Source organism: Desmodus rotundus, chromosome X (assembly GCF_022682495.2).
Source record: "Desmodus rotundus isolate HL8 chromosome X, HLdesRot8A.1, whole genome shotgun sequence".
NCBI lineage: Eukaryota > Metazoa > Chordata > Mammalia > Chiroptera > Phyllostomidae > Desmodus > Desmodus rotundus.
The window spans coordinates 56,998,340-57,022,996 of record NC_071400.1 but is presented as its reverse complement, the minus strand read 5'-3'; the positions used below and the strand labels follow the sequence as shown (position 1 = coordinate 57,022,996).

At 49.0% G+C, this 24,657-nt stretch overlaps 2 protein-coding genes across 2 annotated transcripts; one reads left to right on the top strand and one right to left on the bottom strand.

The window, feature by feature from the left end:
- Positions 1-10,431: 10,431 nt before the first annotated feature.
- Positions 10,432-17,015, bottom strand: LOC128779918 (uncharacterized). Its single transcript, XM_053916928.2, has 7 exons — positions 16,726-17,015; positions 15,766-15,843; positions 15,285-15,496; positions 14,318-14,376; positions 13,358-13,600; positions 12,714-12,820; positions 10,432-12,219 (listed from the first exon to the last, which is right to left on the bottom strand). The coding sequence occupies exons 1-7, from the start codon at positions 17,013-17,015 to the stop codon at positions 12,030-12,032; spliced, it is 1,179 nt and encodes a 392-aa protein (XP_053772903.1). The 3' UTR covers positions 10,432-12,029.
- On the top strand, positions 15,557-22,182 carry LOC128779982 (protein EOLA1). Its single transcript, XM_053917321.1, has 4 exons — positions 15,557-16,414; positions 17,676-17,728; positions 20,185-20,467; positions 21,304-22,182. The coding sequence occupies exons 3-4, from the start codon at positions 20,215-20,217 to the stop codon at positions 21,555-21,557; spliced, it is 507 nt and encodes a 168-aa protein (XP_053773296.1). The 5' UTR covers positions 15,557-16,414; positions 17,676-17,728; positions 20,185-20,214; the 3' UTR covers positions 21,558-22,182.
- Positions 22,183-24,657: the final 2,475 nt, after the last annotated feature.

Sequence of the window (24,657 nt, the reverse complement as noted above, 5' to 3'; positions counted from 1 at the left end):
AGAGAGCTGGAAGACAAGGTAGAAAAACACACCCAGAACAAGCAAAAAATGGAAAAGAGGCTCAGAAAGAATGAAGAGGGGTTAAGGGAAATGCAGGACAATGTGAAACGTAATAATGTTCGCATAATAGGGATACCAGAAAGAAAAGAAGAAGAGCAAGGGATAGAAAACCTGCTTGAAAAAATAATGACGGAAAGCTTCCCTAATTTGATGAGAGAAAAAGTCACACAAATCCAGGAAACACAGAGAGTCCCAATCAACAGGAACCAAAAGAGGCCTACTTCAAGACACATCATAATTAAAATGGCAAAAGTCCAAGACAAAGAGAGAATCTTTAGGGCAGCAAGGGAAAAACAGGAAGTAACATACAAGGGAGCCCCAATAAGACTAGCAGCTGACTTCTCAATGGAAATGCCTCCAAGTCACAAGAGAATGGCAAGGAATATTGCAAGTAATGAAACCAAGGGCCTGGAATCGAGACTACTCTATCCAGAAAGGCTCTTGATTAAAATGGGAGGCCAAATAAGGAACTTCCCAGGCAAAAGTAACCTCCAAGAATATACCTCTTCCAATGCAGCTCTGCAAGAGATGCTAAAGGGTCTACTTTAACAACAGGAAGAAACACAGTGAGAGAGTGAAGAGCACAGGTAGCAGTGAAAAAATAGCAGTGAAGAAGTACCTATCAATAATAACCTTAAATGTAAATGGATTAAATGCCCTAATCAAAAGACATAGAGTAGCTGAATGGGTAAATTATGACTTACACATATGCTGCCTACAAGAGACCCACCTCAGAACAAAAGACCCGCACACACTGAAAATGAAGGGCTGGAAACAAATATTCCAAGCAAATGAACAGGAAAAAAAAAAAAAAGCCGGGATAACAATACTCATATCAGACAAAATAGACTTTAAAAAAAAAGAGCCATAAAAAGACACCCAGAAGGTCACTTCATAATACTCAGTGGAACAATCCATCAAGAACACATAAACATTTTAAATATATATGCACCCAACATAGGATCACCCAAATACATAAAGAAAATTGGGGAGGACTTCAAGAAAGATATTGACAGCAACACAATTACAGTAGGGGATTTCAACACTTCACTGTCAAAGATGGACAGATCTTCCAAAGAAAATATCAACAGAGATATTGTGGCATTGATCAAAGCTCTAGATCAAATGGACTTAGCAGGTATGTATACAGCCTGTCAAATACACATTCTTCTCAAATGCACATAAAACATTTTCAAAGACAGACCACACAACAGGACTCAAAACAAGCCTCAACAAATTGAAGAAAATTGAAATTATTCGAAATATTTTTGGTGACCATAAGGAACTGAAACTAGAAACCAACCTCAAGGAAAAAAACCCAAAACACTCAAATTCATGGAGATTGAATAGCATGCTATTAAACAATGAAGGGGCAGGAATGATATTAGAGAAGAAATCAAAAAAGTTTCTAGAAACAAAAGAAAATGATCTCACAACAATCCAAAACTTATGGGAGGCAGCGAAGGCAGTTCTGAGAGGGAAGTTCATAGCAATATAGGCCTACCTAAAAAAAAGATAGAAACACTTCAAATAAAAAATCTAACCCTACACCAAGAACTGGAGGAATAACAAAAAAGACATCCCAGAGAATGTAGAAGGAAGGACATAGCGAAGATCAGAGCAGAATTAAGTGACATAGAGACTAAAATCACAATTCTAAGGATTACTAAATCCAGGAGCTGCTTCTTTGAAAAGATAAACAAAATCGAAAAGCCTTTAAGCAGACTCTTCAAGAAAAAGAGAAAGAGGATCAAAATAAACACAATCGGAAAATGAAATATGAGGGATTACAAGTGATACCACAGAAATACAAAGGATTGTTAGAAACAAAGAACTATATGCCAAGAAATTTGAAAACCTAGGTGAAATGGACAATTTTCTAGAAAAATATAATCTTCAAAAACTGAATGAAGAAGAAGCAGAAAGCCTGAACAGACCAAAATCAGATGATGAAATTGAAACAGTGATCAAAAAGCTTCTGACACACAAAACCCCTGGACCAGATGGTTTCACAGGAGAATTTTACAAAGCATTTAAGGAAGTGCTAAGCCCTATCCTTCACAGATTGTTCCAAAAAGTACAATAAGATGTAAGACTCCCAAACTCTTTTTATGAAGCCAGCATCATCCTAATCCCAAAACCAGATAAAGACCTAAAAAATAAAGAAAACATCAGGCCAATATCGCTGATGAATATACATGCTAAAATCCTCAAAAAACATTGGCAAACCGCATCTAGCCATACATTAAAAAGATCATACAGCATGATCAAGTGGGATTCATTCCAGGGATACAAGGATGGTACAATATTCACAAATCAATAAACATCATAAATCACATAAACAAAATGAAAGATAAATCACATGATCTTATCAATACATGCAGAAAAAGCATTTGATAAAGTACAGCACCTATTTATTATTAAAACACTCAGCAAAGTGGGAATAGAAATAACATCCCCAACATAATAAAGGCCATATATCAGAGACCTACACCCAACACCATACTCAATGGTCAAAAACTTAGAGCTTTCCTACTAAGATCAGAAAGAAGACAAGCATTCCTGTTTTCACCACTACTATCCAACATAGCGCTGGAAGTCCTAGCCACAGCTATCAGACAAGAAAAAGTTATAAAAGGCATCCATATTGGAAAGGAAGAAACAAAACTGTCATTGTTTGCAGATTACATGATAGTGTACATAGAAAATCCTATAGACTCCACCAAAAAACTGCTCAACCTAATAAGTGGATTTGGCAAAACAGTGGGATACAAAGTCAATACTCAGAAATCAAAGGCATTCCTGTATACCAACAACGAAACTGCAGAAACAGAAATCAGGAAAAAAATCCCATTCGATATAGCAACAAGAAAAATAAACTACCTAGGAATAAACCTAACCAAGGAGGTAAAAGACCTGTACGCAGAAAACTACACAACACTGAAGAAAGAAATTAAGGAAGACACAAACAAATGGAAGCATGTACCATGCTCATGGATTGGAAGAATCAACATTATGAAAATGTCCATACTACCCAGAGAAATTTATTGATTCAATGCTGTTGGGAATTGCCCGGACTGTTTTCAGAAGCTGTAATGCCCCCACGGCTAAGGCTGAGTGAGATACTTTGGGACCCTAAGCCACTAAGGAAAAAAAACTTATCTTCCTGGTAGGGATTCCACCTCTGTCCCCTTTACTTCACCCTGCTTGGCCACTAGCGGATGACTGGTTAGCCAATGGTGGATAAGATTATTCAAGAGAGGGATGACCTAAGACAGGCCCAGTCACAAAGGGGCCTTCAAGGAACTATTGGCGGGAGGGCTATAGAAAAAGGAGGTGAAGGACCCTCGCCACCTGGCTTTGAAATAGCCTGAGTGCTCATTCTGTCTGAGAGAGGTCTTCTAATCTCTTGGCTGCCTTATTTCTGCTGCCTGACTTAAGCCTGAAACAAAGCCAGAGGGCGGTGAAGCCCTGGGTAGGAACGGGCAGTTTCCCAGGGCTGTCAGGCCTAAGAAAGAATACATAAAATCCTGTGAAAACTGCTTTGCTAAGAATGCCCTCAATTTTCTGGTAAGGGTCCAAGGATGAAATGAATTTGTTTCCCCAAATTTTATAGCCCTTTAAATAACAGACCCTGACTCAGAATAAGCCCTCGTAGTTCTTTGTATGTTATATATTGTTTGATCCTTACTGACTGATAATGAGTAAGGAGCTTTACCTGTATTCCTGTGCAAATTGAACCCAATGAAAGTCCATTGAGGAAAAGGCTCCAGGCCCTTCTCCTTTGAGAGATCAGCGACCTTTCCTGCAGATAATGTCTTGGTAGACTTATTCTCATCTGTGGCAGATGGGGGGCTCAGCAGGCAAAGAGCCCCCACACAATGCGATCCCTATAAAAAGACAAATGACATCTTTCATAGACACAGAACAAACACTTCAAAAATTTATATGGAAGTACAAATGACCCCAAATAGCTGCAGCACTTTTGAGAAAGAAGAACAAAGTAGAAGGGAATCATAATACCTGTTATCAAACTATATTACAAAGCCACTGTAATCAAAACAGCCTGGTACTGGCATAAAAAAAAGCACATAGACCAATGGAACAGAACAGAGAGCTCAGAAATAAACCCAAGTCTCTGTGGTCAATTAATATTCAACAAAGGGGGCAGAAGCATAAAATGGGGTAAAAATACCCTCTTCACAAATGGTGTTGGGAGATCTGGACAGCTACATGCGGAAAAAATGAAACTCGATCACCAACTTAGACCACACACAAAAATAAATTCAAGGCGGATAAAACACTTCAATATAAGCCGCGACACGATTAAAGTCCTCGAGGAAAACATTGGCAGGAAAATCTCAGACATTCCACGCAGCAACATCTTCACTGATATGTTCCCTAAAGCAGGGAACATAAAGGAAAGAATAAACAGATGGGACCTCATCAAAATAAAAAGCTTCTGCATGGCTAAAGAAAACAGCACCAAATTACAAAGAGAACCAAGAGTATGGGAAAACATATTTGCCAATGATACCTCAGACAAGGGCCTGATGTCCAAAATATATAAAGAACACCCACGACTCTACCCTAGGAAGACAAACGACCCAAATAAAAAATGGGCAAAGGACTTGAACAGACACTTTCTCCAAAGAAAGAGGGTCCAGAGACATATGAAAAGATGCTCAGCATCACTAGCCATCAGAGAGACGGAAATTAAAACCACAGTGAGATACCATTTCACACTGGTCGGAATGGCCACCATAAGCAAATCAACAAACAACTGTTGGAGAGGACGTGGAGAAAAAGGAACCCTAGTGCACTGTTGGTGGGAATGCAGACTGGTGCGGCCACTGTGGAAAACAGTATGGAATTACCTCAGAAAACTAAAAATGGAACTGCCTTTTGACTCAGCAATTCCACTGCTGGGATTATATCCTAAGAGCCCTGAAACACCCATCCAAAAGAACCTATGCACCCCAATGTTCATGGCAGCACAAGTTACAATAGTCAAGTGGTGGAAGCAACCTAAGTGCCCATGAGTAAATGAGTGGATCCAAAAACTATGGTACATTTACACCATGGAATACTACCCAGCAGAGAGAAAGAAGGAGCTCCTACCCTTTGCAACAGCGTGGATGGAACTAGAGAGCATTATGCTAAGTGAAATAAGCCAGGCGGTGAGGGACAAATACCATACGATCTCACCTTCAGCTGGAACATAATCAATAAAAGAAAAAATACAAACAAAATATAACCAGAGACATTGAAATTAAGAACAGTCTAACAATAACCAGAGGGGATGGGGGAGGGGACAATGAGGGGAAGTGTTCTGAGGAACAACTATGAAGGACACATGGACAAATTCAAGGAGGGTTTGGAACCAGAGGAGGGAGGTGGAGGGTAAATGCAGACAAGTATACTTGAACAACTATAAAATAATTGAAAATAAAATAAAAATAAATGTGAAAAGAGAACTACTGATACATGCAACAATGGAGTAGAATTCCAAAAATATGTTGATTGAAAGAAGCCAGACAAAAGACAGTACATAGTATGCAGTTAGCTTTATATGAAGTTGTGGAACAGCAAAACTGATCTATGGTGATACGGTTACCTTTGGTTACCTCTGGTGAAGGTACTGACCAGGAGGATGGCATGAGGAAGTCTTCATGGTCTCTGGGAATGTTCTGGTAGTTTATTTGATTAGTGGTTGCATGAATGAGTACATATAAAAAATTAAACTCTACAACTAAGATTTGTATTCTTCACTGTATGTAAGTTACACTTCAATAAAATAGGTAAAATAAAATGTAGGAAATATGAAACAAAATGTAAGAGTCAGTTAGGAAAACCAACATCTTACTAACATAAAAATGGAAAAGAAAAAGTTGAAGGGAGAAAATTATTAAAGAGATATTGGAAAAATAACTTCAGAGCTAAATAAAAAACTGAGTTCAGTCTGAAATGGCTTATTAAGTGTGTATCACACTGAATGAAAACATACCCAAGCTGAAGCACAGTTTTGTGAAAATTCAGAACACCAAGGATAAGAAAGGATTCCAAAGCTTTCAGAGATTAAAAAAAATTACGTAAAATTTCAGCATGAAGTTTTTACATCGCCAAACTCTTAAACAAGGATGAGAAGAGAATAAAGACTTTTTCAGATGTGCAAGAATTCAAAAACTTACCTCTTATTCAACCCTTTCTTAGGAGGTTACCTAAGAATGAACATTAGCAAACCAAAGAAGCACGGAAATACACCACCATCACGACGACCACTACCAATAAAAATATATGTGTTACATAAGATATATGTTATTATATCATATACAGCCATGCATCACATAATAACATTTAAGTCAACAGTGGAGTGCATATATGACAGTGGTCCCATAAGATTATAATGGAGCCTAACTTCCTGTAAGCAATAAAAGGATATGTGGTTCAGGAGGAACTTTTCTTTCTCTCATGGGAGCAGTATGTGTGGGCCTGGGCAATAGATTCCCTCTCACCCACAACACCTCACTTTTGAGTGCACAGATTACCTCCCCACCAGTCAGCCACTGACCTGTTTCAGCACAGAGAAGCCTGTACCCCCAGTGTGATGTACTCAGAGGTCGCTACAGCCCTCCCAGATCTAATCTAGCTTGATGGTCTTCAGATTACACTGCTGCAAATTCTTTGTTGAGTTCTGAAGATCCTATACAAAGACACAGGTACACAAGAGCTTCCTTAACAAGTATTATGTGCCACAGCCACTTAAGTAAAAGCTTTCTGTGGTAGCATGGTGCCAGCCTGTCCCCGTACTTTGGAAATATTTTCAGGTTGTAATGACATAAAGCATGGATACATTTTATTTCCTCCATCGGTTCAGTGCCACCCAGAGCCCTTTTTGCCAGAGAGGGTAAATGGGACCAAACTCAAATTTCCAAAGTCAAATTATCAAGTCCTCAGTTTTACACCCTCTCCATGTTAAACAACCACTTTTTAAAATTAAACCACAAAGTTCCTTGATCTGACCACTGTTCCAACATGCAGTCATCAAAAACACATTGCCGTGACAATCCCCTATGTTCCTTTATTTCTCCATATTGATTTCTTATTCCTACTGATCCTCACACCACCTTTCACTCCCTCTTGACAATTACTGTTATGGTGATCTACACCTTACCCAGCCAGTTTCTCCTCAATATTTCCAATTAATCCAGCCTTCATCCCTGTACATGGAGCAGCATTGACAGCTTTGATGTCCTATTTCTGACCTTGTTGAAAGGAACGAGGGGGAAGGCTTGTGGAACCATGTTTATAAAGTCTACAGTAGTGCACAGTAATGTCCCAAGCCTTCACATTTACTCATCACGCACTCACTGACTTACCCAGAGCAACTTCCCCTTCCGCAAGCTCCACTCACGGTAAGTGCTTTACCCAGGTGTACCATTTTGGGTTTTGTTTTTTTTTTTTTTTACTGTATTTTAATTATACCTTTTCTGTTTAGATATTTTTTAGGCACATAAATACTAAACATTGTATCACAATTCCCCACAGTAGTTAGTACAGTGACGGGCTGTACAGGTTTATAGCCTCAGAGCAACAAACTATATCACAGAGCCCAGATATGTAGTAGGGTATACTATCTAGGTTTATGTAAGTGTACTGTGTGATATTCCCACAATGACTAAATTGCCTAACAATGAATTTCTCAGAATGTATCCCTGTCATTAAAAGAGGCATGCTTGTATGATATCATATATATCACATAAATATGGATATATATGGAATTCTCTAGCATGACAACAGTGCAACAGGCCTAGAGATTAGCCAGCCCAGACTAAAAAGAAATGTTTGATAGTCTGGAAGCAAGATATCCAGGGTATCATAGGATTTCATTCAACAGATAGTATAACTGACATATTGCAAAAACTCACATGTATGACAAAAGCACAGGGTGCCTAAAAAAAAAACAGCAATAGTCTCTCGTAGTCTCTGTACATATATTAAGCAACCAGTTCAAATTGGAACAGAAGTCAGGGACTTTCAATAAGAATGGGAATGTAGTCTAAGACATAAACCACATAAGAAGCTAAAAGATATTAGGGCTATGGCCATAAGGGGGCTACATTTCAAAATCAGAGGCCCCCAAATCATGCAACACCTCAGAATTCTGTGGGTGGGCCTACATTTTGTGTGACTCCACTAGGGAGCCATACAGTGTTTGGCTAGGATTTTCTGAAACAGGAGGGCGAGCAGATTGTCAGAGATATAAATGACGAGTGTACACATGCTTGTCAACAACCTTCTTACTTTTTATCCCAATTCCACCAATGAAAACTGTGGTTGGTACCAAATGAGGTTTCACATCCTGATTGCAATTCAGCAGGAGGTGGGGTATCCAGCCATCCAGCTGGCTTAGAGGCAGGGCTTCAGTCCTGCCTCTCTCAGGAAGAGCACCCCTGCTGGCTGAGGGCTAGAGAAAGGACCCACCTTTAGGAACCCTGGCCCTTTATAAAAGTCCTCAACCAATGTAGGCTCCTACTGGTGTTAGTTTCACATGTGCACGCCTCACTCCAGATTCTTGGAGTCAGGTGAGTTTCAGAATTCAGAAAGGTGACAAGGGGCACAGACAATAATACATTAGTAACACTCTTGCAGGGTCTAGCAAACACATTGACATCTCTACAGTAAAACATATTAACATCACATGGGATAAAGAAAATTTGGGCTGGCATTCTCTCCCACACAGGTAAGGAAAGAGCCTTAAGCTTTATTTATTCCTAGCACTGATACAGCCCTCAGTTCTCAAACCCTTTCAGGCTGAGTCGTTTTACACTACCTCCCCAGCTTTGGTCAAAATCCGTGGATGGTACCTGAGTCCCCAACCAGGCCACAACCTGTAGGACTTTGGGGACTGGGGTCTGATGGTGGCAATGCTCTCCCTACCCCTTTCCAAGCTGGCAGCTTTTCACAGTCTGCCTAAATCCCATCTGCAGGCTTCCAGACTCAGGCCAGGACCCCGACATTCTTCCCTACTTTTCAAAGCCTTCTGGGGAAAACAGAGATGTCTTTTCAACCACTAGGAGAGTGCTTTATGGTTTACAGATTTCTCTCACATGAATCAACCCGTGCCATGCTCATCTCCATGAGACAGACTGAAAAACATGATTACTCCTTAGGGGGAGATGTTTATATTGTGCCAATTTTTCATATGAGAATTTTGAGGCTTACAGAAATAAAGTGATTTGCTTAGACTCCCACTCTAGCAGTGGTGGTTCCAGGGATCGATATGAGGCTTGTAACCACAGAAGAAAGCTTCTGCTTCCTACCATGCTTTCTCTGTGGAGGTAGGAGCCTGATCAGCCTTCTCTGGGTAGCTAAGGACACACCCAAGTGTGCGCACAGAACACACACAACATATACACACACACTTGCCTCTAGAGGCAATGAAAGAACCTTCACAGCATATCAAAAATCTCTAAAGTTCCTAAGTCAACAATCACGAAATGGGCCTGAACACATGGTTCCAGATTGGGTATGCTCCGCAAATGTGTCTGCTCCAGCCACGAACCTTCTCAGTTTCCTAAATGTATCTGGTCCTTTCAGGCAGCCTACTCCCATGTCTGACCTCCGAAGACCCCTGTTACCTTCAAGATGCAGTTCAAATGGCCCTCTTCTCTGAAGCTTTCCACAGCCTCTTGCCCTGAGCCAGTGGTTCCTCCCTCTTCATTTTCACCTAACTTCATAGTGCCTCGCTTCACACTGTGCAGTTTACAGGTCTGCCTGGAAGGTACAGCCTCCCTGCCCTGAGTGATGTAGAGAGGAGGGTGCACTTGTGTGCGTGCACCATCAAGAGCTTCTTACAGGGTGGGTATCTGCCAACTTTAATCTGCTTTTTCTTAGGTTGTATACCAAGATCTGCCCTCTCCCTTCGGGCATGCTTACAGGGCTGACAGATGCCCAGTTAGTTAGCAAATGTGTTTGGAAGGACAGCCCCTTCCTGGCCCAGCAGTAGCCTGATGCCCAAGAGGCTGGCCACAGGGTGGAGCGAGTTCTGCCCATGCAAAGGCGGCTGCTGCCCTATGTGTGCTACCTAGCATACACCCATTCCTGTGGCACCAATGCCAGGTGCTGGTTCACCCCTTCCATCAATATGTATTGCAAAGACCCAGACACTGTGAGAGCCTGACCCCTACTCCCACCCCAGACCAAGCGCGGGCCTCTGATGATGACCCTGGCTCTGTGGCTCCCTGAGGGGCCAAGTCCATGTTGCAGACTGAAAGGACACCCTGCACAACCCTGCTCCCTCCCTGCTCCATAGTGGGTGTTAGTCTCCAATCAGCCTTTGAACTCTTTTTTTTTTTTTTAAAGATTTTTATTTATTTATTTTTAGACAGAGGGGGAGGGAAGGAGAAAGAGAGGGAGAGAAACATCAATGTGTGGTTTCCTCTCATGTGCCCCCTACTGGGGACCTGGCCCGCAACCCAAGCATGAAGCATGTGCCCTAAACTGGGAATCGAACCGGCGACCCTTTGGCTCTCAGGCCGGCACTCAATCCACTGAGCCACTCCAGCCAGGGCAGCCTTTGAGCTCTTAACTCCCCCTCAGCATCAAGAACCTGAGAGACCCAACCTATGACGGTTGGTTCTAGAGTGGTCCAAAAAGCAGGTGATAAGTTGGAGGCTTGGTACACAATTGTTCCTTATCCACCCCACTGGAAATGAGGACCACAACCTGGAGGGTAGGTGATATGCAGACGGCCCCGGGCACGAGGAGACAGCCCAGCAGGTAGAACTTTCTCGTTGGAACTTTTCACTGGGCCTGCAGGTGGAGAGGACTTTCCTGGCAGGTGAGAAGATCCAGGTGTGTGGAAAGTATGGGAATGGACAAGGGTGACTTCTGTGATTGGATGACCCACAGGGGCATGAGAAGCTGAGGGTGACTAACAAAGTGAAATCCAAGGGAGAGACCTGGAGTCTCCGCCATAGCTTCCAAAGTAGTCCCCATCTCAGGCGGTGGGAAAAAGTCAAAGCCAAGATTTGATAGGAATGGCTGAACTTCCAAGATGCTGAACATTCAACCAATGCAGGACTGCCATGCCAACATCAGAAGCCTACTTGGAAAAACCTGCATCCATGACATACAGAACAGGGGCATCTGGGCAAAGACCTGAGGAGATGTGTACTCCCCAGATTTCTCTGAAAGGTCTGAGTCTGTGGCTGCAGCCCAACCCTTCCCATAAAGAGCTGCTGCACCCACCCTACGCCTGAGAGAGCAACAAATTACACACATCTTCCCCCACAGGTGCCCTGGATCCCTGGAGGTAGGGTGACTAACCATCCCGATTTGCTGAAGACAGTCCCAGGAAAACCAGGAAGAGGTGGCAGCCTACTGCCAGGCAGGACCCAGCCAGAGTGAAATCATCACACAACACAGGCTGGGTGTGCCGGGCTTGGTAAGAGAGGAAAGGAACTACACCTGCCCTTCTCAGAAACTGCAATAAAAGTCCCTGGGAGGCACTGAAGGGCAGAAGGCAGGGGCTCATGATGATGAACACCACTGACAAGGAGGCTCCCATAGAGAGTGGTGGAGGTGGGCAATATAACGTAGCCTTCCTGAGGGCACAATGGATGGCCAACCAACTAAGGTGCAGCCTAAAATGGAAACTCAAAAGAGCAAAAACAGGCGCAGGAGGCTGAGGGAAGCTGCCCCAATAAACAAGTCACAATGCCTTGCCCAGGTTCTGCCCCGGAGTCAGTTTTCAGACCTGGGACCATAGACTAGGGAGGTGCCTGGGCCCCTACAGGGGAAGGACCCTGCAGCACATGGCAGGAAGAAGACGCTAGAATGATCCCTCAGACCTTCCCAAAGGGACCTCCAGCAACGCATGGGTGACTCAACACTGGGAAATGGGAAACCCAGACAGACGGAAGCTGGGGCAATGCATTGTCCAATCTGACACTGACTTGGGAGACTCAATAAACTCTGTCTCTGCATCCGCTTAAGAAGGCCCCCTGTACCAGAGTTTCTGAGCAGAGGATGTCACTGTGTCCAACATATCCTGGGCCAGTCCTGAGGATTTCAATGGTCTTGAGCAGGGAGACCCTTGCATCCAACATCCTCCAGAATGAGGTCCTGAGCTTAGTGAGATGTCTTCTGAAGAATCTTTCAGAAATAAGACAAAATGGGAATACAGAATGAAGTCAACACAGTAAAGAAAAATGCATAGAAAAAGAACTGAGAGAATACACTCAAATTATGAATGTTCTTGCTTCCGAGTAATGCTTTATGAGCATCCTCTGTACTGATTCTTCATGCACTTTCTTTTCTTGCCATAGTGGCCACAGTGAGCATGCAGATACTCAAAAGTCAGCAGAATAGGTCTTCTGCACAGGACCCATTAGCCTACCTGTTAGCATCCCATAACCATGGTTATGTGATGGCAACAGCTGCTCCAAGTCCTCCACACCCGAATCTCATAGACAAATCAGCTAGATGGCATGTCCGCTTGGCCAGAGCATGATGTTTGGAAGCTCATCCACAAGCTAGGGCAAAGTACTAAGGCCAAGCAGTGACCAAGTGGATTACAGAGGCAAGGAGCCTTTTCTCACAGGCAGAGTGCTGGAAGCAAGGGCACCTCCTCTGAGGAGACCGCTCACCTGAGTTCACAGGCAGCCTCTAGTGGGAGGAGCAGTGGGATAGTCCCTGACATGTGGTGTCGCTTACAATTTGGAGAGTCTAGAGGAATAGTGAATCCAAACCAGGCCTGCAAAGAGAAGGAAACCGGTCCCTGAGGGGGCGGGAGGAGGAACCTGAAACAGAAACCACCAAAGCAGGGTTAGCACCCAAACTTCGCAATGAGTGCCCACAACTTGATGCAAAAAAAACCCAAAAAAAGACAAGCAGTTCAATAGAAGAATGGGCCGCAGGCAGTTCTTGGAGGAGGAAATGGGACCTGCTGAGAAGTAGAGGAGGGAAACCGGGAATTTGGGTCAAGCAGGTCCCAGTGCGGTGGTGCCACACAACCTGTGGTAGGAGCAAACTGGAACCCTCTCAGGGTCTCAGAGCAAAAGCAGCATGCAGAGTGGGGTAAAGAGGGACAGCAAATTGCAAAGGCAAGTGCTCAGAGGGCCATGGAGGTCAGGGAGTCCTGCAGAGTGCCGCCAGGGGGACAAGAAAGGTAGGCTGACTTTTGGCAGGTGCCCTCAGCTCCAAAGAGGAGGCTATGTCCATGGTCACAGTCCCTTCAAAGGGCAATGGCAGAAATGGCAAGGATTTCCTGAAACAAGGTGGGGTGAGTTACCGGGACGGAATTGCAGGCTGGGGAAGAAGTGGAGCTTGAAGAGGAGCCTCTCTCCTGCCCCAGGAGGCCATGAACATTGTAATAGTGGGAGGCAGCAGAGGCACCGTGTCTGGGAGGGAGCAGGAGGAGTCCCAAGAAGGCCCAGATGTCCTCTGACAGCTGCCGGGTCTCCAGGGCACCCGTACAAGGCCAAGCAGTGGAAGGCAGGAGTGCGCCGGGTCTCGGAGGTGAAGGCTGAACTGCCTGCCAAGATGACCAGAGAGGAAGGGAGTGAAGGCCTGTCCCCACCAGGGCTTTGTTTATGAGAGGGGATGGGTAGAGTAGCAGCTGGCAAAAGGAATATCACCTGGAGGTCATAAATCAGATTGTTTTAGGGTTCTGTGCCAATACTTTATTTGTACTGAAATTCAGGACTGAGTTGCAACTGGGTCCCTTTGACAGGGGCAGCCAAATACCACCCCATACGACCTGCAACATGGCCGGGACACTCTTCCTGGGCCCACCCGCCTGGCAACGAATTGGCCTTACGGCCACTACCCTTGGGCTTCCCCTTCATCAGACCACACTCCCAACCTTTACTGTACTGCTCCCTGAGGGAGAGATCGTACAAGCCGTTCTCAGCATACACATGAGGGTCAGAAAAAGGAGTCCTTCTGTAGTGCCATCACTGTCCCCTACGAGCAGACATAGAGTGTAAGTCACTAGTTCATGGGGCACGGACTACTTCTTCAAACAACAGGATTTGGGAGGAACACCACAAACCGGCCATTCAGGGGACCCTCCCTTATATCTTGAAACCCCCACATGAGGTTCTGGCACATTCAGCAGCAGCTGATAACCATTCTTGGGGCAAGGAGCTGAGGAGGAAAAACTAGCATGGATAGAGTTGGACCTGGTGATCATTAATGCCCCCTGTGACCTGGAGGCCTAAACCCTACGAAGGTACAATCTGCCTCTCACCTCGTGGCCAGCACTCCTGTTACCTCCAGCTTCTGCAAGGGGGGAGTAGGTACAGCTCACTGAAAGAGAAAGAAGTCCTCCGTTGATTCGACATCTACTAAGCAACTACTGGGGCACCGGCACCTGGTGTACTGAAGCCAGTAAGACACAGGCTTAGCTTTCAAAGGATTCGAAGCTCCTCAGGGAGCCCAGGCTCTCAGAGGCGCACAGTTACAACCCTGGGAGATGAGAGCCCAGTGAAGGAAGATAGGTGGGAAGGCACAGGGTACTAGCCGAACTGGGAGTCAAGAGTACCTGATGCTTGGGTGTGGGGTAAAGAAGGGGATGCTAAAGTTGCACCTGGTAGGACAGGAGTTTGCCGGGACAGGAGGAGGCAGGCACTCCAGGCATCAGGAAGCACAGGAGCCAAAGGGGGAGTCCTGGTAGAAGGCGCTCAGGGTGCAGGGACTCCGCAGCAGTGACCCAGACTATTGGGTGATGAGGGAGAGCTGGGGCCACTGGAAGGCTCTCCCATGGCCCCCAGGTATTTGGGCTTAAACAAGAGAGGACTGGGCAGGATTTTCAGTTGGGGGTTGATGAGGACAGATGTGCAGCTGGATGACATGACGGATGACCCACTGGAAGAGGAAATACAGGGATGTCCAGGCCAGTGGGGAAGCTCGGGTAATAGCACTGGCCCCAGACCATGAAGCCTGGCCTCAGGGAGTAGCAGTGGGGACAAGAAAAGGAGCATTTATTCTGATCAGGTATTTTAGAAGCACGGACACAGGACTCGGTCAGCAAGTAAAAGAGAGGAAGGGCGAGGGTAAGTGGACACGAGGAGGCAAGTGTGGCGGCACTGAGAGGGTTGAGGGCCTAAGTGAGAAGTGGAAGAAGAGAGGAAACAGCTGACAGGGAAGCTGGCTTTGTTTGGGACATGAGAGCTCTGAGGGGCGACAGGAAACAGAGTGTGGATTTTTCTTCTCACCTGCAACAAAAAATGCAATATGAAGACCTCCCCTCAAGACCCTACTGGTACTACCAGGGGATGGGGAGGGGGTGTGAGGGATGGGGTGGCGGAGGAGCTTGCAGAAAGCAAAACTGGCCTCGGCATTCAGCTTGTCCTCCGTGTCCCCGAGGGTCCATTCTGAGGGTCCGCTTAGGGCACTGAGGACCCTGGGCTGCCACTTTAGCCCATGCCTACGAGTGCAGCGCAGACTGAGTGCAGATGTCATGGAAGTCAAAAGGGCACTGCCCGGCCTTGGCCACTGAGTGGGCCTAGCCCAGCTGCTACCGGGTTCCCAGTGCCCAAAGCTACCTCCCTGCCGGCTCCGCCCCACTCTCCCTTTGTCTCCACCCTCGCTCAGCTCCTCCTCTGCAACTTCCCCCCAGTTATGCCCTGCTCCTCCCCAGCTTTCCCCCAGCCTCGCCACGCTCCATCCCCAGCTTTGTGCAGCTGAGCCCGGCACCTCCACTGCAATCCACCAGCTCTGCCCTGCTTCACCCCGTGCTTTCTCACAGTTCCGCCCCCAGTCCCACAGGTCAGCCTCCGGATATATCACCCCACCAGTTCCGCCTACCCCCACCAGTTGTTTTCCACCGGTCCGCCCACAGATACCCTTCCCCCAGCTTTCTCCTCTACCCTGCTTTCCCTGGATCCTCCTTCACCCCCGAAACTCCTTCTCCCCCAGCTCTTTCCCACGAGTCGTCTCCAGATTCGGCTCCCCGAGCTCCACCTCCCTAGCTTCCCCGCACCTCCGCCTCCTCCACCCCCTACGGCAGATCCTCGTCCACCAGCTTTTCCGCAGCCCCGCCCACCCCCAGCTCCACCGCAGCTCTTTCGCAGCTCTTTCTCACCGCTCGGCCAAACCCATCCCGCAGCCCCTCCCCCTGCTTTCTCACAGTTCTGCCCCCAGCTACGCCCCCTGGCTCTTTTCCAGGCTTCACACCCAGCAACTCCTCCCCTAGCCCCGCCTTCTCTCAAGCCCCACCTCTTGATTTGCCTAGCCCTGCCCCTTCCTCTCCCTATCCCACAGCATTTTGCCCTTCCAGTCCCTTTTTCGTCAGGGTCTCCAGGACCCAGTCCAGTCCTAGTCATCTTGCCAGTCGCAGTGTCTGGTGAGTCCAACAATGTCTCCTAGCAACCGTGGGCTGCTTGCGTTTGTACTTATGTGCGTGTTTAAGTCACAGTCTGGCTGTTTGTCTGCGTGCCAGCTCCGTGCTCGCTGGGTCCAGGCGTGAGTACTGCCGTGTGGGGGCCTGCTGCTGCGTCAGGGCCTGGTGCTGAGTCTGGGCGTGCGTCCTGCTGCGTTCGGGGGTGGTGCTTGGGTACTTGTGTGTCTATAGGCTTTTGTAAGCCCAGCTTAAAGGGGTTTGTGTATCTGCCAGCCCAGGGTGGTTAACCAACGCCAGCGTCTGCCACCTCTCACCGGTCTTGGGGAGGCTGAGGCGCATCCACAATGCGGGCCCAACTGCTCTGTGCTGTCTCCGTGTCGCGTCCCGGGGTCCTCTCCTCATCCGGGCCTGGGAGGCGGTCGTTTCGGCGGGGGCAGTCTCCCAGGGTGGCGGGGAGGCGGACTGTCTGGACTGGTGGCCTCAGCTGGGTCAGCCCAGAGCGACGCGACTTGCATGACCAGTGGGGCCAGGAGACTCTCTGCACCTGCCGGCCCGCTGGGCCCTCGGAAAGACAGTACTTCAGGGTTGGGGTTTCTCCTCCCATGCGTACGGCTGGGAACACTCCCACCGCAGCCAAGGCCTCACTTTTCTGTCTCCTCTTCTGCCCACCTTCATTTGTCCCTCGTACTTGTAAGTGTGTGGGGGCTGGTGACGGGCCTCTGTGCATAGAAACGTGGGTGTACTAGTAGTCCACGTGCACTCGTCTGTCCTCCCTGCTTCCTGCTTCGCCCTTAGGCTGTCGCCACCGCACCCAGGCCCCAGGCTGTGTGGTGCACAGCTGGTTGCCCATGACACCCCTCCCAGAGGGGCCTACCCAGGATTACATTGAGGGAAACGGGATTGTAGGGTCCCCACATTCTTCCCATGTGGTGATGTGAGGGGAGGTAAGAGTTTTCTCCTCTTGGATAGGGCGTCTGCTAGGCTGTAAGGACACGACCCGCCTACATGAAATGGTTTTCTGTGCAGGCTAGCTGGGCCATCATGTGGTCCCTGACCAGGTAGGGGAGGAGAGAGCCACTGCCGTGATTTGGAGAAACAGACCATGAGTGAAAGGCCAGGGCCATGTGTTTCCCATTAGGTGGAACCTCCTCGGTCCTGGTGGTTTCTAATCCCTGCTGAGTAGAAGACTGTTCTGGTATATTAGCCAACATTGCTGTCTTGTTCCTAATGACGTTTTCTCATTATGTCCCTTTCCCTCATGCAGGTGAAGAAGCAGAGACAAGTGGAAGAGTGTTTCTTCCTCAGGCCGCTAAGCAGGTACTCTGCATTGTGTGACAGGAGGGCACTCAGCCCCCTTCGTGCCTTTACTGTTACCTCAGTTCTCCCTGGGGATGCCACCCACACAGTTCAGGTCTCCTTGTTGTGATTTTGTGGGGGTGATGAGAAAAGGGCCAAGGAACTCAATGGCGGAAACCAGGCATATATCTCAGTAGAAGAAAAAGAAGTGGCCGGGCCACAGGTGGACATCCAGCCTCCGTCATAAATAATCCAAACCCGATAACTAGGGCGACCCTTTGTCACCCGTCAGGTGGGCAAAGGTTAAGCACAGTGATGATGCTCAGGGCCGACAAGCATGTGAGGAAATGGCACCAGGCCCATGGTTGGTAGAGCATACACGGGTGAGCTTCGGTGGAAGGCCGTTTGCCGGCATGTATCAGCATCTCAGAAGTGCGTGCATGTGACCCAGGCGTCCTCCCAACAAGTCTTCAGTCAACGAGTGTTTGTGGTAGTGTCCTTTAGAGTGGCAGGAAGTGCAAAGCAGCCTGTGACTCTTTCTTCATCAGTAGGGGAAACTCAGTAAATCGTGGGGCAGCCAACAAGGGGATACCATACAGGCAGCAAAAAATTGGCTAGAAGAAAATGTGCAGACGTGAAGGGATGTGCTCGAAGTGCTGCCAATGGCAAAATTGTTCTCTGCCCTGTGGAGATGTGCGGGAAGAGCCTATACCTCTGTAGTCATTTGTCGGGATGGTCACATCAAAGAGCCGCAGCCCGAGTGGCTTAAACAACAGACAGGGATTGTCTCAGAGTTGCAGAGGCTGGAGGTCCAAGATCAAGGTGTCGGCCGAATTTGCCTCTTCTGGGGACTGAAAGAGAATCTGTCCGTCCCGGTCCCCAAGGTTCTGGTGGTTTGCACGCAAGCTTTGGCATCCCTTGCCTTGTAGATCTCGACCTTCATCTTCACAAGGCATTACTCTCCTGCGTGCACGTCTGTGTGTAAATTCCCCCTTTAGATGAAGACACCAGTCATTGGATGAGGGTCTCATTTTAACTTGATTACCTCTGTCAAGCCCTTTTCTTAATGGATAAGGTCACAGGAACAAGGTCCTTGAGTGCACAAGAGGGGTAGGGTCCAGAGCACAGGGGAAGGCGGCCCAGCCTGAGAAAGGGAGCTGGGCACAGGGACTGGCAGGACAGTGGGTTGGGAAGGGGGTGAACATGAGGCAGCTTTGTCCTCCAGGCCTTGCCTTTGAGAGTGGGTGTGTTTTCATAAACACGAGGACATAATAGCTGAGGTGAGGTTTATGTCCTTTAAAGACAGGAGGGGAGAGACAGACAAGAGTGGGGCTGCTCATGGACGGAGGGCAGAGCCGAGGCTCAGCCCCATGATGATGATGGGCAGCCACCGGTTGTGACTGTCCCGTTAGGTAGGTGCCAGGTACTCACAACCCCTTGGAGACTGAGGCTCCACCAGGTACTCTGACCCAGCTGAGTCTCTGGCCCAGGGCCCTGCTCCTCCCACGGCACAGCTTCGTCCTCCACTGAGGAGGAAGGACCCCTTCCCCAGGTACAAGGAAAGGAGTGAAGGACAGGGGTTCATGCAGTCAGGTTCCCCATGACCGTGGGTCATCTGTTCATTCCTTGGTGCCACCTTCTTAACTGTAGAGTAGGGTGACGGTAGCACTGCCCCTACCCAGTTATTTGAGGATTGAATTCTAGGATCCATGGATCATGCTCATCCCAGGGCCAAGCATGGGATCGGGGCGTGCATACAGGTGCCAGTTGTTTCTGCTCTTGTTAGTCATTTCTCCAGGCTCGGGTGGGGGCCGGGATGTCTGCTGACAGTGGATACCAGTGGGGTAGGAAGAGGATGGAGGAGGGTGGTACCCAAAGGGGTCTGGAGGAGACACCTGACAGGATTATTTGAGGTCACGTGGTGTCCCCAGGGCCCAGCTGCAGCTGGATCCCAAGGATATGCACTCTACGGCCCTGGGGGAGGGGCCGCAGTGCTTGGGGACCTGCAGTGCCTTGGGGGTGGCAGGGCCAGGGAGCTGAGAGTGTTGAGGTGGGTGGGGAGAAGAAGCAAAGCCCAGGATGGTCATTGCTGGGAGAGGACTAGAACCTGCCCACCCGGGGTGAAGCCGAAGGTCGCTCCTTCCCACTCTGTGCTCCCCTGGCCTCAGTGACCTCCTTTGTAGAACTGACCACCCCCTGTCCTGACTTCCTTTCTGCAGCTGTCCCCACCTTCTTCCTTGAGCTCCCCAAAGACTCCACCTGGTAGATGAGGCATCCCCATCGCCAGCCCCTTTCCTTGGGCCTGCCAGCTGAGTGCTTGGTGATAGGAAGAAGGAGCCAACACTCTCTGCTCCCCCACCATCCCTGTCAGTGGGGTTCCTGGGACCCCAGGGGACAGTCGGTGGAGGTCAGCCCACAGGCCATGAGCTTGGAGGGCTGGTGCATGATGCTTATTGACATTGGTGCTGTTTCCGCAGGCCACGTGAGGCCCACAGACCTCCGGGGAGATGAAGTTCTGCTGCCTCTCCTTCCGGCAGCCTTATGCAGGTTTTGTCTTAAATGGGGTCAAGACTCTGGAGACTCGTTGGCGTCCTTTGCTGAGCAGCCACCGGCACTGTACCATCGCCATCCACATTGCTCACAGGGACTGGGAAGATGCCGTCTGGAGGGAACTGCTGCTGCAGAGGCTGGGGAGGAACCCCGCGCAGATTCAGGCCTTGCTTCGGGAAGGGGAGAAGTATGGCCGTGGAGTGATAGCTGGCAAGTGGCCACACCCCGAGCGCCACTCAGACACCTCAAAACTCCTGAGGACCTTGCTCAGGAGTTTTGGGGCTTGTTTTCTTTTGAACCTGTTGGGGTGGGGCTCTGGTTTCTTTAAGCAGCACACCTTCAAAGGGGCAGCAGGGGGCCCTGGGCTGGATGTCCGTGGGACAAGTTTCCAGGATCTTGGGCGAACCCTTTTGTCCACTCTGGGCCTCAGTTCCCGTTGGTGGTCTGAGAGGCAGGGACCAGTCCAAGGCTGCATGTGGTGTTTCCTGTGTGTACACATGTGGTCTTGTGTGTGTACACATGCGTGTGTTTGTGTGACAGGCCACGAGAGGCTGCACAGCACACAGAGAGGGTCGGGTGACCTCCAGACTCAGGCGTCGCACACCTGCCCCACCCCCACTGCCCATGGGCACCTGAGCAAGTTCCCTCACCCCTCAGTGGTTGAGGTCCCACATCAGCTCCTTTCACCTGGTGAAGTGCTTGCGAGCCGATGGCCTGTGGGTTCCCCACAGCAGCCGGGGCCCTTCTGACCTGTACATGCTGCCCTCAGCAGTCTGGCTGGAACCTGCCCCTTCCTGGGTGGAGTTGTTGAGGACAAGGCCCTGTCCTCTTCATTTATCTCTCTGCCCTGGCCTCACCCAGAATTCCCTGAACAGGGTTGGACACATCAGAAGTGCTCAGTGAGAGGGACCCAGTTCAGTCTGCGTCCGTTTGATGATATCAGTTTAGTCTCTAATGGTTATAACGTTGAATAACCGCTTTCTCTCACAGGCAGGCCTTGGTTTATGGAAGGAAAGACATCTCTGTGCTTCTCTCTTGGTGCACAGGGCTCGTTGACATTGGGGAAACTTTGCAGTGCCCGGAAAACTTAGCCCCCGATGAGCTTGTGGAACTGGAAAATCAAGCTGTACTGACCAACCTGAAGCAGAAGTACCTCACTGCACTTTCAAACCCCAGGTGGTTACTGGAGCCCATACCCAGGAGAGGTGGAAAGGATATCTTCCAGGTGGACATCCCAGACCACCTGATCCCCTTGGGGCAGGAGGACTCCTCACAGGAAGGTTACCGAGAAACCAGCTGACTCATGACCATCAACAAGCCATCATGCCAAGGACGTATAAATAAGGCTCAATCTGAGTTGGCACCACAGTGGGGAGGGCTACCCACCACCTGCTGTTCACGGAAACCGCCTTCTGCGTTCCTCAGGAGATGCCTGCCTGGACTTATTGACTTTGTCCTAAAAGACTTTGACCTTTAGAAAAAAGGGAAAGCTTCCACTAAGTATCTTGGTGTCCTAGTCACTCATTTAGGTCCTGCTCATTCCTTCTCATGAGACTCATTACTCATTAGTCTTAATGAGTAATTAAAACTCATTACAAAGAAATGTGTTTTAAGAGAATGGGTTAGTGTTCGGGACTCCCTTACACGTTTTCTCCTCTGTTTGTTCTGGTCAAACTCCAGGGGATGTTGTGGGAGGGCTGGGAGCAGGCACTGAATGATTGCCCAAGGGTGACCAGCCAGGGACTGCCTCATGCACCATGAAGGGGACATCAGACTTTGAAACACCACACCTGTCTGCCCTGGCAAGTGACTCTTGCTCTGTTGTAAACGTGCCCCTTGGCTCATGAAGCCGTGCGTTAGACGTGTCACACAGCTACTTTGTGACCAAAGAAAGGATCTGAAATAGAGCTCTGATGGAAAAGTGATGAGTAGTGTTTTGTTTCTTGGATTGTTTGTGTGTTTTGTGGGCAATCTTTTATTTATTTGGGTCCCTTCTAGGAGAGTTCCTGGTGCTTGTTAGCTGTGAGGATGATGGGCTTTCTCCCAGGGGTTGACTGGAGTGGCTCATCTTCTGAGCCAGACTGCCATGGTCACAGACGGCTGAGCAGAGAGGGTGGCCCTAGTTTTAGGTGGGTCTCTCTGGGGGGTCCTTGGAAATTGGGCTAGAGACACTCAGCTGCTGGTCAGAAACTTCCTGGCATCACTGGGGGACCCGTGAAGAAAGACCCTCCTGTTTTAAGGTACGTGACTATTGGAAGGTGATCCCCCCCAAAGTCAGGAGTCAGGCAGTCCTGTCTCCCAACCAGCAGGCAAGGCTCAGGGGACCCAATCCTCCTGAGCTTGCTTCAGAGCTCCCTAGTCAGGCCCTTGGATGAGTGTGTGAAAATGAACGAGGACAATGGGGACAAAAGCCTGTCTCGGGCCAGGATTACTAGCCTCCTAGGGCTCGTCTGATGAGGTGTGTGTAGCATGGAAACGATAACACGGACTCACAATTCTCATGGTTAATTTACTCCCATGGAGTTGTGCTTTTCTTTATTAAAGCTGAAATTGGATTTGTGGTTACAAAATGGTGATTGTTTTCTGTCATTGGGAACTTAGGGGCCTATATTGTCCCTGAATTGCTCACAGAGTGCTCACGAGTCACCAGAGGAGCCCTCCTCCTCCTCCTCTTCCTTGTCGGGGTCTGTGGGTGGGGCCATGACTGAAAGGGCAGCCATTGGGATGGAATCACAGGTGTTGTACAAAGACATCACCGAATCATACAGTGGGTAATCTGGGCGGCTGGTGGGCAGTCCCCCTGTGCCATTGGCTCTGGCGGGAGCCGTGGGCGCAAACGTGACATTTCCCAGATGTGCCCTCCCCACTTGGGCCACCTGGCTGACTTGGGCAATGGACTATCGTGGCACTGATCGTGGACCACAGACCCGAGAACTTGGATGACTGGGTGCCACAGGGCCCCTGAGCACTTGAGGCTTTCTTCTGGGTCTTTGGTGCCTCCTCTATGGTTAATTCTTGGTGAGCGTCCTGTAGGGGCTACCTGCTTCTTCTTCCTCTTTGGAGGTGTTGTGCTGGTCCCTGGCCAAGCAGCAATAGTCATTCGGTTGCCTTCTCTCTTAAAGTTCTCGATGAGCCAAGGCTTGTCTCTGAAAGTTGGAATTGTGACTTCCCCCTGCGCACAGGTGGAACACCTAGCCGATCTTCTGAGGAACGGAGTGAACAGCCAATGGAATCCCAGCATATATGAAGGTTGGAAGCCAAAATTATAGAGGGCATTGAAAAACAAATGGCAAGGAGATTGCGTTGGGACAGTAAGGTCCCTGGGACCAGCACGGGGACCAGGGCTGCTGCAGCTCCCGGCCTGGCGCCTGCCTGCGCCTGCTGGACCTGCTGCAGGATCCTTGGATGGGAGCCAAATCAACAGTTCCCTCCCCTGCCAAACAGGGAGGATAGAGCAGCACCAGGATGGACCTGGATGCTTGAAGTTGCTGGGGGGAATAAAGACGAAGTGGGAGACGCACAGGGGCGGTGTTCACCCGCTGAGACTGTGAACAGCAGCTGGGGCATTACCAGAGAAACTGGGGACCTGGGTGATGCCTGGAGAAGGGAGAAGAGTTGGGCAGTGACAGACCCTGACTGGGATAGTCTCTGTGCTGGTTGGAAAGTTGGGCTATGTGAGAGGCCAGGTGCTTGTTAGGAGTGGCAGGGATCAATGGGAGGATTTTGTTAAAAAAAAAATAAAAATAAAAAAATAAAAGGCTCTTGGTCACTGTTTAGGCGAATCTCCCACAGCGGCCACCACAGCCGCACCCCAGCCACCACAGGCACAACTGCAGCCTCGCCGCGCCCCCACCCGGTCCCCACCATCAGCCCCGCCACAGCCTCAGTCTCACCCCCCTCACGCCACAGCCACCGCAGAACCCCTGCCGCCACGCAGCCCAGCTGGCTCGCTAAGAGGAAGGAAGAGGCGCCCCCTGCAGAGGAGAGCAGCAGGGCTCAGGGAGTTAGCAGTCCCCAGAAAGACTTAACTCAGTGGGGGAGCTGAACTACCCTGAAGAGACTTTGAGCGTGCCTAGCACCTAGGACAGCAAAGAGTGAGAAGGTGGTGTGTGAATTTCCCCTAATTAGTTCACCTCAAGGACGGCACAACTGGTGGATTGAAGGCGCTGGCCTGGCGCACAGGGCAGCAAACGGAGGACCTGAGCTGGAGGCTGGGCAACTGTGAAGATTGCGGCTCAGACCGGGCCCCCATCCTTGCAAAACCGCAGGAAGGGAGAAAAGCGAAGCCCAACCCTCCTCAGTCTGCAGCATCCACGAAGACAAGTAAAACTCGCTACTAAACAATGAATGGGCCAAGAATGAGATCAAGGAAGAAATGAAAAAAAGTTTCTGGAAACAAA